Genomic DNA, 16344 nt, shown 5'->3' with positions numbered 1-16344 from the left:
GCCCGTCAAACGACGGTCGAAAAAAAAACAAATTGTTTTTGTTCTCGCACCACAAATTTCATTTTTGGAAAATGTATTTCTGCTTTTTATGTGTGTTTGTTGTTCTTTTTGTGAACATGACTCGCTTTGTTTGGCCATAGAACAACAACGAAACAGCCAAACACACTTGTGTAAATGAAATGGAGCAAAACCTGCCTAATTTAGCGATGGAAGCAATAAAGAGATATTTCCAAACGTGCATATTTTAAAAATTTTGGTCACTTTGCCAGTTACTCAGGGATGGAAAATACAATTTTTAAGAAAGTACAAAAAAGGTATTTTTTTCTATATAAATAAAATTTTGCAAAAATTTTCTATAGAAATAAAATTTTCCATTCGTTTTGTTTTGTTATTGTTGGTTTTGATCTTTAAGCATTGTTGTTTTTTTGTTGCAGCTTAAAACCATACAATGACTAAACTACAAGTATAGTTTAACCAACAGAGGAAAAGAATGTTTGTCAAATTTATTTGGGCAAAGACCTATAGACTGCAAGATGGTTGGATGGTTTCGGAATTATCAACCAATTATCAGAATAAATTCAGGCAGTTCATTAAACCCAACAATGAACCACACTTGAACCCTCCGAAAAAAGGTTTTGTATGATAGCCGGCTTATGTCGAAATAATTTGGAAAAAAAAAAATCTATAGAAAAAAAATTTTGCAAAATTTTTTCTATAGAAATAAAATTTTGCAAAAATTTCCTATAGAAATAAAATTTTTACAAAATTTTCAATTGAAATAAAATTTTGACAAAATTTTCAATAAAAATAAAATTTTGCAAAAATTCTATATAGAAATAAAATGTTGACAACATTTTCTACCGAAATAAAAAATCGATAATATAGAATCGCATTCTTTTTTCGACTAAAACATTCTTGAAGTTCAATAAAATCCTGTTTTGGACTATGCCTTTTACAAAATCGAGATTTTCTTCCCACATGAACATGTCTGTTTTGCCATATTTGTAAAAGACTATTAGCAAATAAGGTTGATGAAGACTTTCTCAAAATATTAAAATATTTTGTCAAAGCTATTGTACCATAAATCTGATATCGACTCAAAAATGTCTACACAAAAGGTACTAAATCATTCGCGGGGGTACTACGTTACTGACCGGGGTGAAAAGGTTTTGAAAAAAGTACTATAGTACTGCATTTTCCATCCCTGCAGTTACTACGTGCTCATCCGAACGTTCATTTTCAACAATGAAGAGATTCATGGCTGAACAAGAAGGTTAAATCATGGGGCCATATGATTAGAATTTTTTTATTTCGACCAAATTTTAAGATGTCAAAATCATATGTTTATGGTGATTGCAGCTCTCCAAATGACACTGCATAGCAAATGCATCTCAAACAAACTCGCGCATTCATAGCTGGAGAATTGTTCAAAGATGACTTGAGTATCTTGATAACATATTCCAGACCCAAAATACCACGCACATCAGTTTTTAAACTGCATCATAAACTGTTTTTGTTAATAGATGGCGAATATCCATTTGACTGACTTCCATTATTAACTTTGGTCTCATATCGGCGTTCCTCGGATGAATTATCCACTTCACAATAACTCATAGGTGACGCAATTAAATTTGAACCTTTATTTTTCTCTGGATTTGAATTATTTTTTCAGGACAATTGAAAGAATAAATAATTGCCACTTTTACCAATGCCACACGATTGTTTTATCAGCTGATTTTAACTTCTTAAAATTGTAAACAACATATTGAAATTTGTTGTTTTTGTTATCGTGATTCAACCTCCTTATTCAGCCATGGAAGAGATTAAAGACGTATCTTAGAAATTCGACTAGCGAGAGTAGACTCAAAGGATTGGCATTAATGTCGGTTCATCGCCGAATAAATGTGCCGACTGAAGAAGTCATTGATTTATTTGCTGCCCAAAAAGCCCGTCGGTTCAATTTAATATTATAAAAATATTATATACATACCAATGCATAATTAAAATTTTCTACACATGAGATTATATGAATATTTTTTTTAAGTTGAACCCCCCCCCCCCCCCGAATTAAAATCCTGGCTACGGCCTTGAGTGCAGCCGCCTCAATTCATACTTATCAGTGATTGATATCAGCGTAGCTGACGTGTGTCCCATCTGTAATCAAGGGCCACATGACACTCGTCACTTTTTTGCTTGCCCAGCTAAGCCTACCCGTCTCACTACCAGATCACTCTGGACGCACCCCATCCTTGTCGCAGAGTTCCTTGATCTGGCTGCCAGCTGAACTACACAAGCATAGAACAAAATGGATGAAACTACATTAAAAACTGTTACAACAACAAGTAACTCTTGAGAGTAAAAAAAAAAAGAATTAAATTCGAATATATAGATGTTCTATCATAACCACAGTTGCCACAGTTGGTAGAGTTCTACCAAAAAATGGTACATTCTTTACTGTTTGGTAGATTGTTAGAATTCTTGATGTTTTGATAGATTTTGCAAATTATTCCTATCCAACTAAGAGGTACTTCAATTTTCTATAGAAATAAAATATTGACCAAATTTTCGATATAAATAAAATTTTGAGAAAATTTTCTGTAGAAATAAAATTTTGAGAAAATTTTCTATAAAAATAAGAAGTAAGAAAAGTCTAAAGTCGGGCGGGGCCGACTATATTATACCCTGCACCACTTAGTAGATCCACATTTTCGATATTATATCAAATCCGTCAAATGTGTTATGTGCTATATATAAGTGTGTATGTTCCCAAATTCATATATTTACATCTGACCCTATCTGGACAACAATTTGTTAGACTACAAACTCTATAGACCTACAATTTTAGTCAGCTAATGCCCAGGCGTGGAAAATGTGGCGCAGGGTATAAATATGGGAAACATTTAAATCTGAACCAATTTTGAGGCAGGTTACGTTAGGTTAGGTTAGGTTAGGTTATGTGGCAGCCCGATGTATCAGACTCACTTTGACTATTCAGTCCATTGTGATACCACAGTGGTTAACTTCTCTCTTATCACTGAGTGCTGCCCGATTCCATGTTAAGCTCAATGACAAGGGACCTCATTCTTATAGCCGAGTCCGAACGGCGTTCCACATTCCAGTGAAACCACTTAGAGAAGCTTTGGAACCCTCAGAAATGCCACCAGCATTACTGAGGTGGGCATCACGGTGGCTCCAGGCAACTTTGCAAAAGTGTATTTATGCTTTATCGGTCGATAGATGTGTTTTAAAAGTTTAAAAGTTGTTAAAAGTTTTCCACTTAGCAGAGACGATTTTATAAGGAAAACGTGGGTTTGAACAAAATTGGCATGCACATCAAGAACCTTAATTCTACTCCCTGTGCTAAGTTTCAAGTAATTCGGAATAAAACTTTGGTCTCTGTGGTTATGCGTGTCTAAATCGGGCGAAAGATATATATGGGAGCTATATCTAAATCTGAACCGATTTCAATCAAATTTGGCATACTTGACTATAGTAGTAATTGTTCATCTTGTGCAGCATTTCAACTAAATTGGGGTAAAACTCCGGCTTTTGGGGCCATATAAGTTCAAATCGTGCGAAAGATATATATGGGAGTTATATTTAAACTTCTTAAAATTGTAAACAACATATTGAAATTTGTTGTTTTTGTTATCGTGATTCAACCTCCTTATTCAGCCATGGAAGAGATTAAAGACGTATCTTAGAAATTCGACTAGCGAGAGTAGACGATTTCTCCCAAAATCAATAGGGTTCTATTCTGACCCAAAACAGAAACTTGTGCCAAATTTGAAGTGGATTGGACTAAAACTGCGACCTAGACTTTGATCACAAAAATGTGTTCACAGACAGACGGACGGACAGACGGACATGGCTAGATCAACTCAGGGGCCGGTCCTGAGCAATATTGCCAAATACACCATGTGTTTATCTCGTTTTTTTCTGGGTGTTGCAAACATATGCACTAACTTATAATATCCTGTTCCACAGTGTGCCACAGGGTATAAAAATCTAAGAAAATTTTCTATAAAAATAAATTTTTGTAGAAATAACATTTTGAAAAAATTTTCTATAAATTCAATATCTATAAAATTTTTAATTTTCGTGTTATTTCGTACACAAAAAATTGTCGCTGATAGGAGGTGTCATTCATTCATTCGAAGAAAAACCTTTTTTTTCATACTAACCACAAAAATTAGATCAAAAACATCAAGATAATATTTTTTCTTTAAATTTGGTAGATTTGTGCTAAAATTTTCTCCAAAGTTTGATAGGTTATTTTTGGCGCGAGTGGCCACCGTCATCTGGGTTATGATGACATCATCTTCAATTGTAAAAATGAAGGCATCTTCAATTGTAAGAATAACGCTTCATATGTACCATACATTTTAACTTATTTTAATTTTGTGTTCACCAATAAATTACAAATAATTTAAAAAAATACCAAAAAGAACAAAACGAGCACCACATTGAATATATAAAACTTTATAGAAATAAATAAAGGTTACCTAAATACAAAACTTACTGAATATACAAAAAAAAAACAAAGAGGTATAAACGTTTCTTAAAAACAAATAAGGCAAACCATAGAGGGTAGATCGAAAATGTTTGGTAGTAATACCATGGTATCAAATATATATGTATGTTCTCTGTAAGAAATAACAAACGCTTGGCGTTGTTTCGAAGAATTCATCTGTTCAATAAAGACTTGTTGTTTTGTGGATAGAGAGAATATCTTAATACTAGCATACTAATACGTTACTGGGGTTACTTTAAGCTGAGATTGTTACTAGTCCATATGCTTATTTGAAATGTATTATTCTGTACATATTTATAATATAACAAAATGTCTCACCAAAAAAAAATTTGTCTCTTACATTTTGTTTTCGTCCCTCGTTTTTTTTTTTTTGTTAGCTATGCTTCATTTCATATTGTTTTTAAAACGACGATTAAAAACCTGTAAATGCTGCATATATGCTCTACATTTTTACTACACACATAAATATATATATATAAATATCTAAAAACATTGAATTTAAAAAAAAGTTCACATTACTGACAAGTGAAAAGATTTCCATAATTAAAATGTATTCCAATGTATACACAGAAAAAAATTCCACGAAAATTCTTCCAATTAAAATTTTAATTGAGTTTTAAAAAATATTCAATTAAAAATTTAATTGATTCAACAAATTTTTTAATTGAAACAAAAATTAATCACAAAAAATAATAGTATCAATTATTTTTTTAATTCGATCAATTATTTTTTTAATTGACCTTCAATTAATTTTTTAATTGACACTATCATTTCTGTGATTGAAGACATTTCAATTAAAAAATTAATTGGATCAATTCATTTCGTGATTGAACCAGAAAAAAATTTTTTTTTGTGTGTACATTAATAACCGACAAAATTCATTAACTTATATATCGATTTTTTTTATTTTTAGTTTTTACTGATTTCAATTTTCCGATCTCATTTTCTGATCACTTTGTAGACCCTAGGTTTGATAGCTTAATCCCATGAAAAAGATTTAGCACTTATTAACGGACCAAAAGAAGAAATAGATTTGATTTGTTTTTAATTACAAAATTTAATGTAAAAATTAGAATTGTCGAAAAGTCGTAGTAGATTTTTTTTTTTATTTTTGGAAAAATTCGACTTTTCGCCTTTTTTGAGTTTTGTACTCTATAGATGAATGGTGTATGCAATTGAAGCAAATAAAATTTATAAACTTTGAAACATGTCTTTTTTCATTTCATTTATTCAGAATTGTACTCGTAATTTTGCTCATGGCATAAATTTGACATTTTTACTACCGAGTCATGGGGAATATTTACCCCATTCAGCTATGGGTGAAATTTCAAAGGGTAAAAACTTTATACTGATACCGCATAAAACTTTATACTGGTCCGCATGAAAAGTCAATTGGTCGATTTTGGCATTGGCGTATTTTGAGGGGTCCAGGGATGTGAGTGGTAATAAGATCCAGATATTATATGTCAACATTTCTATTTAAAGGTGAGTACTATGTTCGTATTTTTCACCAAAACACAAAATTAAAAGTACAAAAATCTATATGAAGACGATTATATTTATAAAAAGTCTTGCGAAATAATGAATGGAAAAGATGTAAGGAATTGATTGTGAACAATTTGTATTTATAATTTAATTAAATTAAAAAAGTAACCGTGAAAATAAGCGGGGTTTCAGCTTGAAAACTGAACATAGTACTCAGCTTATGTAGTTAAAGGACATCGAGCGAATTCCAGTCAAAACAAAATGATCAAACAAAAAATTAGTAGGATGTCTTCAATAGGACCATACAAAAACGGGCTGACATAAACTGTACAGACTTGTATCTGCCGGACTCAAAAACTTTATAAATTTAGAAAATATTATGTGTTAAAATATATAATAATATTCTCCATATACTGATGCTTTTTTGATGTCAGCGGATAAAATCGTGGGTTAAAGTTCCAAAAAGGATTTGTTTATCTATATATTTAAATTTTGGATAGTTCTCTTTAAAATATTCACATATATATAAAAATTAAGTTCTTGGGGGCAGGGGAAGGAAGTTCTTAGCTACGCCAATGGATTTTGGTCAGCATCGAAATTCGATAAAATTTTTAAAATTATAAAAAGTTGATTAGTCGAATTTGAAGATAGCGAAAACCCGAATTCTTTTATTTCATGTTTAAAATTAAACATACATTTTGTATCCCTCGAAATATTAAGTTCAATATAATAAATAGCAAAAAATAAAAATATATGGAGAATTCAAATCGCATGGAGTGAATTATAAAATCGCATTTTTGGAACTTTAACAAAGCGTTTTCTATGTTTAATTTTTCATTGTTGTCCATATTCTCCGAGCCATTAATTGTAACGATAATCCAAATGATGACTTTCTAACTTTTTATGGAATTGGAAAGTCAATATTTCAATTTTTCCGAGTTCGTTTCCTAACATTAGAAGTGGATATTTGACATTTCAAAATCTGCAGAATAAGCCGTTAAATACAATCAAAAACAAAAATGGCAGCGATTTAGAAACTGCTTAGCACAAAATCTCAATCCACAAGAGTGCATGCTCTACTATACCAATCCAAATAGTGGAGAAATGTAAAAAATCTGTTCACTTGTCACAACGAAAACTATTTTAAAGTTGTTTTCTCTATTGTAGAGCCTAGATAGCAAGGATAACTGGAAACATATTTGATATAATTCCAGCAATTTACAACTACATGTACACATATACAAAAAACAAAAAAATAACATCTACTTTACCACTGACACAGCCCGCTGTCACAGCAGTAATTATTACACTGGACTCATTCACGCCGCGTCCTTTTTGGTCGGGAAACAGCAATAGAATCGGCTGCCGATGGATCTGCAGAACTGGCCGCAGCCACATTTAGCGATGAATATGTGGAATTTGTAGTGTGATTACCCAATTTATCAATGCCTCGAACTTTTCTACTCGCCACCGATTGAGCAGTGACTTGTAATGAAATGGCATGTGTGTTTAGTTTTTCAGCCAATAGTAAATCTTTGAGCCCTTTCATTTTTTGACTATACAATGTTATAACTGGACTCTTAAACATATATTTTAGGGGATCATCATCGTCGAGTACAGGTGACTGGGGAGGAGGAGGCAAAGGATTTGTTATATGATTGGTGGATTGCCCCAAAGGCGATGTAATTGTAGAACTTTTATCTGGATTTACATTGTTTTTGCTTTTTGGGGTATTATTGATTGTGTTGATGATAGTTTTGCCTTTATCATCTGTGCCGTTGGTACTATTATCATCACATTTCTTTTTATTGTTCATAGCGTTGTGATTGTTATGCTTTTGTGTTAGTTCTTGATCAGCAAAAAGAAATCCTGTACGTCTAGCATTATTTGACGAACTTGAGCGATCTTGTGATGATGGCGATGTTGTGGAAAAGGTATCAGCCGGAGGAGTTAAGTTGAAACCCTATATGGTTTAAAAAAAATATGTCATTTATAATTATTATTAAAAATGAAAACCTCTAAGGAAAATATTTATAAGTGTAAACTGTGTAAACGTTTTGGGAAAACGTATAAGAAAAACGGGGAAACTGAATTTCTAAGAACATGTGAAAAATGTCTTATAAAGTTAGACAGGAATAATTATTATAGGAATTTTTCGAAAAATTATATTTTTCAAGAAAATGATTTATCCATTATTAGATGGAATAAAAAATTAAACAAAACGAAATTTCGAAGTCGAAGATAATATGCACATTTCCAATTGAATTGAAAAAAATCTTCATTTAATATAATTTTATTTCTGCAGGAAAGTAACATAGTCGTTCAGACTCTTAGGCAGTTACAATTACAATATAATAGCATTGCTTTTCATTAAAATTGAAAAGCAATTCACTTCATTTGAAAAATGAATCATTTGAAGTGTAAAATGATTCATTAAAACTGAAAAGGAGTTTCACTTGAAAAGGTTTCATTTGATTTAAAATAATGATTAATTTGAAATGGAAATGGTTTAATTTGGTTTGAAAAAAAAAAACATCATTTGAATTTGAATTATATAAATTGATAAATAGTTATAGATAGCCATAATTGGCCAATGTTAATAATAATATCAATGGAATTAATATGTATTTATCTGAATTTAGTATTTTTATGTGATGTATAAAATTAAGATTTACTAAAATGGCAGTACACTATTATTGGCCTCGTTTTTGGCTTATTGTATTGTCTCAATAAATTGAATTGAATTGAATTTCTATAAGTCATTTATGGGCTAATTTGTCAACAAAATCGGTAAGTAGCAACCCCTTCTTGCATGGGTCTTATATAAGTATCGCCCGATATTCAGTATTAATCGCAGTTGTAAGATCCCCTATACGTTACAAAATCTTACCTGTCGTAAACCTTGAAGCAACAAATCGGGATTTAAAATTTTTTCACCACATGCCGCCGTTAAATCTGCCAATAATGTTGTGGGCATTTCTGAATCGTTAGCATCATTTACTTTCTGTTGGGAAAAACATATAATGAAATACGTTCATCTTTATATCTTTTTAAACTATAACTTGTCATAATTTACCTCATCTTTCTTAACTAAATTATTATTTCCTTCAGACGTTTGCTCTGATGAATTATTTATTTTAGCCTCATTTATAGCATCCGAATTTTCTAATCCACTTTCCATAGCCCCAACAGCTGGTCCATTACCACGTTGAACCGCCTGCGGCTCATCTTCGGGAACTTTTATAATAACTTGCGAACGCACGTCATAATCAAATTTGCAAATGTTATTTACCAATGGTTTAGCCCAACCAATATGAAGGATTGGTGTTAAACTGTCCTCTTCCCATTGACAAATACCATCGTAAAACCTTAACAAATTAGCAAATACTTCGGGATCTCTTAGTATACTACGAGCTGAATGGCCAGAGCTCTCAGTTTTCATGACATAGGGAATCATTTCATTAGCTATGTCCAAAAGTTCTTTATAGATTTCTTCATCATCTCGACATTGATAGGTATACAGACGTATAACATCACCAGCATTGGCCCAGGCGGCAAAAGCTTCACGATATTTATTCAAACGATTATAATAGTTTCCTTGATAGGTGTATGGATAGACATGATGATTTTGATAATGAGCTTTGGCTGATTCAATAGCCTCGCGATAGAGCTGATCACAAGAGGCCCTTGTTGGTGTGGGATTAATTTCTTCCAGTTCTCCCAAAGTTCCTATTAAAACAGCGACAAAATTAGTTAGAAAAAAGGAAAGTTTATAATAGCTAACAACTCTTACCAATGGCCATAGGGTATTTCCTTAAGTGGCCCATATCATATAACAACCAAAGTAAACGTTGCTGCATTTCGGCTACTTCGATACAATCGCTATTGGTGGAAAGCGAAATATTTATAGCTGAAGCAATTGCTGCAACTTCCATAGGTTTATCACATACTACGGCTAGCCCTCCCAGATATAACCATGATCCTGATTCGATGCCAGCTTGTATATCCTGACCTCGTTTGTCTTCACTTCCTTTGCCATGCCAGGTTATTTCAATAGTTTCCAGTTTCTTGTTACCAAAAACAACCCAGGCATGATCTTCCGATATGGCTAAGCGAACATCGCGATAACCCAACAGTTGACAGCCAGCAACTACGGCTAATGCAACACCAAAACAATCCAATTTATTACCCGACAGATAAGTGTAAAGATTTTGCAAATGTGCCCGATCTTTATAACTACTCCGTATTAGGGAATGCCAAATCACATCGGAAACTTTTTTTATAACTTCTCTGGTCGCCTGGCGGCTATTACAGGTTGATGATACTTTTGGTTTGTCCACAATCGAAAGAATGCTTTGGAATTTTTTATACAGACCGGATACGAGTTCGTATGTAACAACAGGGAATGGTACAGAATTGCTTCGAATTACATCGTCGTTTGCTGAGAATGAGAGTATACGGAAACATTTTTTTAAAATTATCGTTCATACAATTTTTTTTTATAAATATTAAATACAAATAAACAGTAAACACGAATTTACAAAATTTCTAAAAATCTGTTTTTCGACCTTTATAAAGGTTGAAATTGTAGAATTTTGGCAATGTAGACATTTTGATTTTTGAAACGTCTATGGATGGCTGTCCCAGTAAAGCCCCGTACTAAGAGTAGCTATGCGTATTCTGGGGATTAAGCAACCAATAAATAACAAAATGTATAATGAAATGGATGTCAATGACCAAATACAATTTACAATTTTTAAATAAAAGAACATCCAGAGTAAAGGCCGGTGTTAAGAATACCATTCACTTCAAGAACTTTTGGTCGAAACTTTACATTTTGAAATTTTAATTTTCAGATGGTCGACGGTGATGATGATGACATATGTTACGATAGGTGACAGCCCGATGTATCAGGCTCACTTAGACTATTCAGTCCATTGTGATACCACAGTGGTGAACTTCCCTCTTATCACTGAGTGCTGCCCGATTCCATGTTAAGCTCAATGACAAGGGACCTCCTTTTTATAGCCGAGTGCGAACGGCGTTTCACATTGCTGTGAAACCACTTAGAGAAGCATTGAAACACTCATCAATGTCACCAGCATTACTGAGGTGGAATAATCCACAATTGCGTCCAAAAGGAAAGATGAAACTAAAATTTAATTTCTATAAAAAAAATAATGTTCAATATATTTGGATGAACATTTTCTTTGATCAAAAACACTTGGTTTACATACATAACTAAATCGAAGCAGATATTGATTCCAAATAACATATATTGACGTTTTTTTTTTTTTGCAAAAAACGAGAAATTCCTTTTTGGTAATCTTTTCTTTAATTTATCCCTAATTTCAACAGATTGATACATACCTTGTTCCAGGGCTGCTTGTGCTGCATCTCCAGTTGTCAATGAAAGTTCAATGTAACCCGCTACTATTGATAATAATGTCAAATCGGGTTCTACACATTGAGTGTGGTACAGTTCCAAGGATCTTTTGAAAAAGTTAACAACATCATCGATTGATCTGAGAGGGAAAAGGCTGGGATCTAAAGGTGAATTCAAACTAATTGAAGGACTGTTGCTGCTACGTGTAATAGTGGCCATGATGAAAATATTACTGACAGATGGATGTAATAATGGGAAACGATTGCAAATACGCTTCGGGTTATAATCTACCCCCCAAAAATCTCCTTCCTTAGTTTTTGGCAACTGGTGAAATGCAACTGCTGCTGCTAGCTACTGCTTGTTCTGAGCTTTGTATTCTCTTTGTTTTTTTTTTCTTGTTGAGTTAAATTATTGCTTGTGACGGTTGCAAGTCTAGAAAGGCCGAGACGACAAAAACGCCACAAGTTGACAAACCACTTTTTGATTCGCCTGTTTTGCACCTTGTTCGTCCAACCGTCGTAATGTGCAACAACTTCAAGTGTACTCCTTTTTCACTTCTGAATTGGAGCGGGAGGGGGGCATGAGTGAACTGCAACGTTTATTTTATCCTTTTATCAAAGTGGTACACTCACACAGATTACACTTATTCTATTTACTCTAAGGGACACGTTATTAATTATATTTTATCTGGTTATAAGCATGTTGTGAAAATAATGGAAATGAATCACAAATTCCTTTGCCACACCATTCCCGCCTTCCATTGCAAACACCCCCACAATACCTTCATTCCGATATATTGGTTAAGTCCGGACTAATGTACTAATGTCTCTGTTTTCAACTTTCTCTTATTGCGAAGTACAAACAAATCATAAATGGGTGACGATGTTTTTATGTTATCGTTATTCCCGGTATTGATGCCTAAATCATAAATGAGACTCTGGCGGAATCATGGGTTTGTTTGTTGATTAAATAACTTTTATTTTTCTTCCAAATATTTGCGGCTCAAAAATTACGTTCTCCTGTTCTTTAATTGCTACCGACATTAATTACGTCTTTTTTATTAAATAGAGATGCCAGAGGTAAAAACTAATTTGACAAACCTACAATAGGTCTGTTTGCGTTTTTATGAACACTTACAGGTATACAAGTGCAAAATCATCATTTAATAAAAATGTGGTATATCTGCAACAGGCGACTAAAATTTTTTGGCTTTTAATTATTTTAAAATTACTGTACCAGCAGTACATAATGGCAATGATTGAACAACATCCCTGCCAGTCCAATTTCTCCACATCGCTACTATAGACTCTTAAATGACACTATAGTAATCGCCAACTGTGATAATGAAATGTACTAAATCATTTTGAAAGTATTTTGCCATAACTACGGTTAGATATTTGACATTTTGCGAAAAACCGAGAGTAAATAGCGTCTTTAATCTAAAAGAAGAATTAAAGAATCTGCTATTGGCCTATAGGCTTAGTTATTTTTACAATGAATATAAATAAAAAAGATAAAATAAATGTACAAATCCAAAAGTAATAATTTTAGGAAATCTTATTTTCATACATTTGAAAGGTTCCTATTATGTACGCTTAATGTAATGAAGATACAAGCCTAGACTTTAGTAAACTGGTGTGGTACAACTTCTCAATAGTTTTCGAAGTACCGCCCAATTCAGAAAATGTTGGCTGGGAGTATATTATTTTTTTATGAATAACACGCCAGCGGTTTTGTCTACTTCTTTTCTAAGATATTAATTTCTTTAATATTTATTTTAAAAAGAGTATATTTCATACTTAAAATTGAAAAAGTAAACATTTTACGTGATTTGTGGGAAATTTGTGTATCGTTTTTAGTATAAAGAAACCGACTCATTTGAAAATGCTGCTAAAGGTTAAACATTTCAAGCCCTAAAACTACGTTACCACAATGCTCGAAAAATCGATTTTCGGGATTTGCAAAATTCATACAAAAGCAATATTTGGATTGTACAAAAATACGATTTCGTTTAGAGTGTGAATGGCGGATTGGGTTTTATAGTAAATAATAGTTAGGGCTGTCATTCGGGATCGATTTTTATAAATCCCGGGATTCGAGATTTCAAAATATAGAATCCCGGGGTCCCGGGATTTATCGGGATTTTTTTTTCGGGATCGTACACTTGTGTTCATTTCATTGCACTTCATCATTTTAAGCAACTTCTTAAAAAAATCAAGGCACCCAAATTTTTATCAGATAAAAGCTATCTTGTGATATTATCGGAGGACCTTTTATCACTGGTTTTTATTTTATGTTGCATTAATTCCATTTCACTTTAACTCATTGTTCAAAGGAGGGCCTTATCGTTTAAATCGATTTTTGATGAAATTGTTCTATACCTCATGTATAATAAATTCTTACTCATGTTGTACCATAAATGTTTATTTACCCAATTTGTCGGGTATGAAATAAAAGAGCCGTTTGCACTGAATGAAGACGCCAATTTATTAATAAATAATGCTAAAAAGCCACAAATTAAACAAATTGGAATTAGTTTTTCGGGATCCCGAAAAATGGATTAATTCCGTCACGAAATCCCGGGATTTCGGGAGGGATTTATCCCGGGTGACAGCCCTAATGATAGTAAAGGAACTCAAATATTCTTATTTCCCATGTCTGATAATAAAATTCCATTTTCCAAATATACAATCAGTTGTTTTGCATGCATTACCTGAGTGAAATTTAACAAAACAGGTGGCATCATCAATTTATCCACGAACGATTTTGTATCTCATACATATTATGGTTGCCATGATTTGTCAGAAATCCCGCTGAAGTACAATAAGAATTCATGTCAATCTGAACGGCCCATAATTCAGAAACAGAAATCGAGTAAATGTCTTCGGTGGAGAAAATGACGATACGTAAAACAATAAAATAAAATATGTGTAACTAAGTGAAGAAACTTCAAGTGATATATTTAACAAAATTCCTATGGCCTCTTTGTGTTGAAAATAACTATGTCTATAAAGAATATTCATGTGAAATCTTATTAGAAGCTGTGGTGTCGGAAGAACAATGAAACCTCCACCCACATCAATATAAACGAATTCATTATTACTGAGTTGAAGTGTAAATTTATTATTATTTCATAAAACAAAAAAATGTCAGCAACTATTACGTGAAACGGCTTTTATGGCCGGGAAATTTATATATACTTTTATTTTTTTCATAAAAAGAATAGAAGAAAATAAGACGTACAACAAAAACTCATACTAATACATCAATTGATTGTGTGTGGAGTAAGGAGTGGTGCCTATTTTTTCGTCTTTGCTTTACTTTAACTTGTGTGTTTGCATTCTAATTGGAATCGCCAAAGTACATTCCAATTCAAAATCAACCATTCGTCCAACAAGAAAAGAAGAGAAAAGTGCAAGTATGTGTGTTTCATTAAAATCCAAATTATTTAATTTAATAAAACAATAATGGTGTTGTAATTTTCATTAGAAACATATGTTTGTAAAAAGTGCGCGTAAATTCTTTTTTTACCATTTGTATGAGCATGCGTTGATTAATTTTGTATTTGGCGTTTTTGTGGCATTTTCGAGCCCAACACTTTATTTCTGGTGTGGGTCGGGAGGGGCAGTTTACTTCATCAATGATGGCATCGAAGAGTGTAATGGATTAAATGACAAAAATATGAGAAAACAAAATTGATGATTGTGTATGTGTGGGGAAGAGAATGTATATATGATTGCTGTGCATATATATATACTCGAAGATTGAAGTAATATTGATTGATGATATATTCAAATATATTTATGTGAAGTTCAATTAAGCTCTCAGAGTATATATCATATTATGGTAATGCCAGACTAGCTTCATAGGTAAGTTAACATGAAATTTGAAATAAAGGGGGCCCCAAATCGGAATCATCGTGGTAATAAAAGCGAGAGTAATAACGACAAAGGGAATATGTAGAATAAACGTTTTTGGCGGATATATTGGTATTGGGTTAGTTCCAACGGTATTTGGTCGAACTAAGAAAAAAATAGTTATAGGGTACCAATAACTTACATGTTACCCTGACTAGCACAAAAATGGAACAAATCTACATTAGGACAAGTTGTTTAAAATAAACACATTTTTTTGAGTGTAGAAGAAGGGATTTCGAATCGAAAATGTCAAGTAAAAAATTTGTCGGAAAAGCCTAGTTTTCGAAATATCGACATCTGAAAATCGCTATTTTTCCTTTATAGTTTTCTTAATTCTGACAGCAATTTTTCATGAAATGAATAAAATTCAGTTTTTTTTTCGTATTTGGTAAAAATAGTACATTTTAAGCAGAAAATATTAAGTAAAAATTTTGTCGGAAGAGCGTAGTTTTGGAAATACCGACCCTTAAAAATTTTGCATAGGTGACCGGCCTTCGGCCGGGATTTGAGGCTTTCTCCTATGGACAGAGTCCAAAGTGGGCTAACGCGAAGCCAAAGAGGATAGGTAGCCGGACTTCGGCCAGGGTTTGAGACTTTCTCCTATGGGCAGGGTCCAAGGTGGGCTAACGCGAACCCAAAGAGGATAGGTAGCCGGCCTTCGGTCGGGATTTGAGACTTTCTCCTATGGACAGAGTCCAAAGTGGGCTAACGCAAACCCAGGACCTCTCCGAGTCCATGTTATTCTAAATATATTACTTTTAGGATGATTATGTGCGATGGATACTAAATCCAATATAGGTGGCAATTAAAACTTTAGGGGCCCGTAACTCCGAAAATAGGTCTTTCCGCCAAAAAGTGGTATATAACATTTTGTGTTTAGAATCGAAAAAGTCTACACCCTGGCCAAAAATTGGACCAATCGGACCACTTGTACTAATGTAGATTTAAGCCCTAATTTTAAAATATAAGAGGCCGCTGTAACGTTTGGAGAATAATTTCATAAAAAATTACTGTCACCTCTT

General features: G+C 32.9%; 2 protein-coding genes across 2 annotated transcripts in view; one reads left to right on the top strand and one right to left on the bottom strand.

Moving 5' to 3' along the window:
• Window positions 1–2313: 2313 nt before the first annotated feature.
• Window positions 2314–12447, bottom strand: Mnn1 (menin 1). The gene is made up of 5 exons (XM_075297560.1): window positions 11390–12447; window positions 9813–10460; window positions 9096–9748; window positions 8910–9023; window positions 2314–7982 (listed from the first exon to the last, which is right to left on the bottom strand). The coding sequence occupies exons 1-5, from the start codon at window positions 11622–11624 to the stop codon at window positions 7335–7337; spliced, it is 2298 nt and encodes a 765-aa protein (XP_075153675.1). The 5' UTR covers window positions 11625–12447; the 3' UTR covers window positions 2314–7334.
• A 1778-nt stretch (window positions 12448–14225) lies between these two features.
• The window catches only part of crol (crooked legs), a 63236-nt gene continuing 61117 nt past the window's right edge, over window positions 14226–16344 (top strand). Inside the window, exon 1 of the mRNA XM_075297557.1 lies at window positions 14226–14823. The gene's annotated coding sequence lies outside the window, so the exon portion shown is untranslated. The remainder of the gene's footprint in view (window positions 14824–16344) is intronic.

This window comes from Haematobia irritans, chromosome 2 (assembly GCF_050003625.1).
Source record: "Haematobia irritans isolate KBUSLIRL chromosome 2, ASM5000362v1, whole genome shotgun sequence".
Lineage (NCBI taxonomy): Eukaryota > Metazoa > Arthropoda > Insecta > Diptera > Muscidae > Haematobia > Haematobia irritans.
Note: the sequence above shows the minus strand (reverse complement) of the source record. Positions and strands in the feature narration are given on the sequence as shown.